The following is a 1912-nucleotide window of genomic DNA, read 5'->3' on the forward strand; positions in this document are numbered from 1 at the left end:
CCTTAACCTGTCTGACATCCTGGGGAGAACCCTGGACTCTGGACTCCTGGTTCCCGGGCCACCTCCTTAACCTGTCTGACATCCTGGGGAGAACCCTGGACTCTGGACTCCTGGTTCCCGGGCCACCTCCTTAACCTGTCTGACATCCTGGGGAGAACCCTGGACTCTGGACTCCTGGTCCCCCGGGCCACCTCCTTAACCTGTCCCCGCCTAATGGAGGTCAATTACTGCAGGTATTGCTAAGGTGTTGCTAAGGTGTTGCTAAGGTGAGGCCAACAGCTCCTCCCAGGTGTCCAGTGTCTTCTTTCCACCCAATCAGTGTCCAGGGATCTTCCCAATCAACATTCCCCCTGTAGGAGTCCCGCCCAGACAGCCCTCCCTCCAGAGAGCCAATCAGAGTTCTCCAGGGATGCCCCCCCCCCCCCACCCCCCCCGCGTTCCCGGACAGTGAGACGCTTCACTGGCGACAGCATCCGTGCGTGGAAAATAACCAGCCCCCGCCCCCCCCCCCCCCCCCAAGTCCCATCCAGACCTTAAATAACATCACTACATTGATCCCAGCATTCACAACTCTTCCTGTATTGAATAAGGATATGTTGTTTTGAACCCGGTTATGTTTAATTCAATGAGCTTCTCCCCAGTTCGGGGTTAAGTGTCCCGTACAGCGGAAACGTACGAGGACGATCTCTCCATTCAATCTCCACTTCCTTATGGGCGGGCGGGCATGGGGGGGGGGGGGGGGGGGGGTGCGGGCACCGTAACTGGAGTGGAACGGAGACTGAATAGTTCCCTGACACAAGGAGTGAGATCGCTACAGCATCTATTATTCACAACACCGCAGCGTCTGAGTTCATCCTATTCAAGATGGCTGCCAAGGAAACACGGATCAGGAGAGACACTCATCAGGAGAAGGTTCTGATGGCACCATGCTCCCAGAGATAAGAGAGGAAGCCTCTAATCTTATCGTCACTCAGAAGACAATCCTATCTGTGAGATATGGATGTGTTTTCAGACCTTCGGCCCCTGTCGAGGAGGACATTCATTAGTTTTACTGAAGTCTGGAGCCTGAGGGGGAAGGATACAGCTATTTAAATTCTCCAATTTACATTTCACAAACATAGCCACAGAAATAACACTGAAATGCAGTATTTCAATGTGTCTAACATGGTAATAGGAACTACAGCCGGAATAGGTCACAAGTTCTGCAGTGGAAAGACAATTTATAAAATAAACTTCTCAAAACAATCTCAAACTATTACTTTCCCACTTGTTACCAGGGGAACAGAAGAACCTATTTTACAACGTGGAGAAATGTGAGGGAGCAATTTGAAAGTTAATCACATCGTAATACATAATGTATCGCATTAGCGCTGAGAGAACAGTGCGCAATTAATTCCTCCATTATCATTTTGATTCTAAAATTCATGCGATTCGGGAATCTTGATTTAATAGAACACTGAGGTGTTCTTTGTTGAGGGTTTTTTTTTTCTCACAAAATATGTAAATAAGACCGCATAACAGCCAGAGGGTGGACGTCCTCAGACCTCAGACCTCCGTCGAGGCCACATAAAGAGTCTGATTCATCCAGACGTCGCAGAGGCTGGGTCTGTCGGGAGACCACCATCCCCACCGACACCACACACTCACACATGTCCACACTCATTAATGAGGGAGAGTTGTGTGTTTTACCATTGAGGACCAATTAGTGAACACGTGTCTTCTGAAATGCTTCCATGTGCCGTACTCCCTGATCGAATACACATATGTTGATCTGATTCCGTTTGTTTTACTTTTAACCGCAAAATAATATGAAATCCAATGTTATATTACATGTTCAACATCCAGACTAGAACCAGTGAACATTTTATGACGGGAAACTTTCTGTATGAAACCACCTGCACGGCAGTTATGA

The 1912-nt window shown here is 48.4% G+C and overlaps 1 protein-coding gene across 1 annotated transcript in view; it reads right to left on the bottom strand.

The window, feature by feature from the left end:
- Nucleotides 1-1651, bottom strand: part of adgrg6 (adhesion G protein-coupled receptor G6) — a gene marked incomplete at its 5' end in the record, with an annotated part of 53917 nt that extends 52266 nt beyond the window's left edge. The window contains 1 exon segment of the mRNA XM_083688711.1: nucleotides 1545-1651. Coding sequence (XP_083544837.1) covers nucleotides 1545-1651 — 107 coding nt within the window.
- Between the last annotated feature and the right edge of the window lie 261 nt (nucleotides 1652-1912).

The sequence above is a fragment of the Argentina silus genome (assembly GCF_951799395.1).
Source record: "Argentina silus genome assembly, chromosome: 17".
In the NCBI taxonomy this organism is placed as follows: Eukaryota; Metazoa; Chordata; class Actinopteri; order Argentiniformes; family Argentinidae; genus Argentina; species Argentina silus.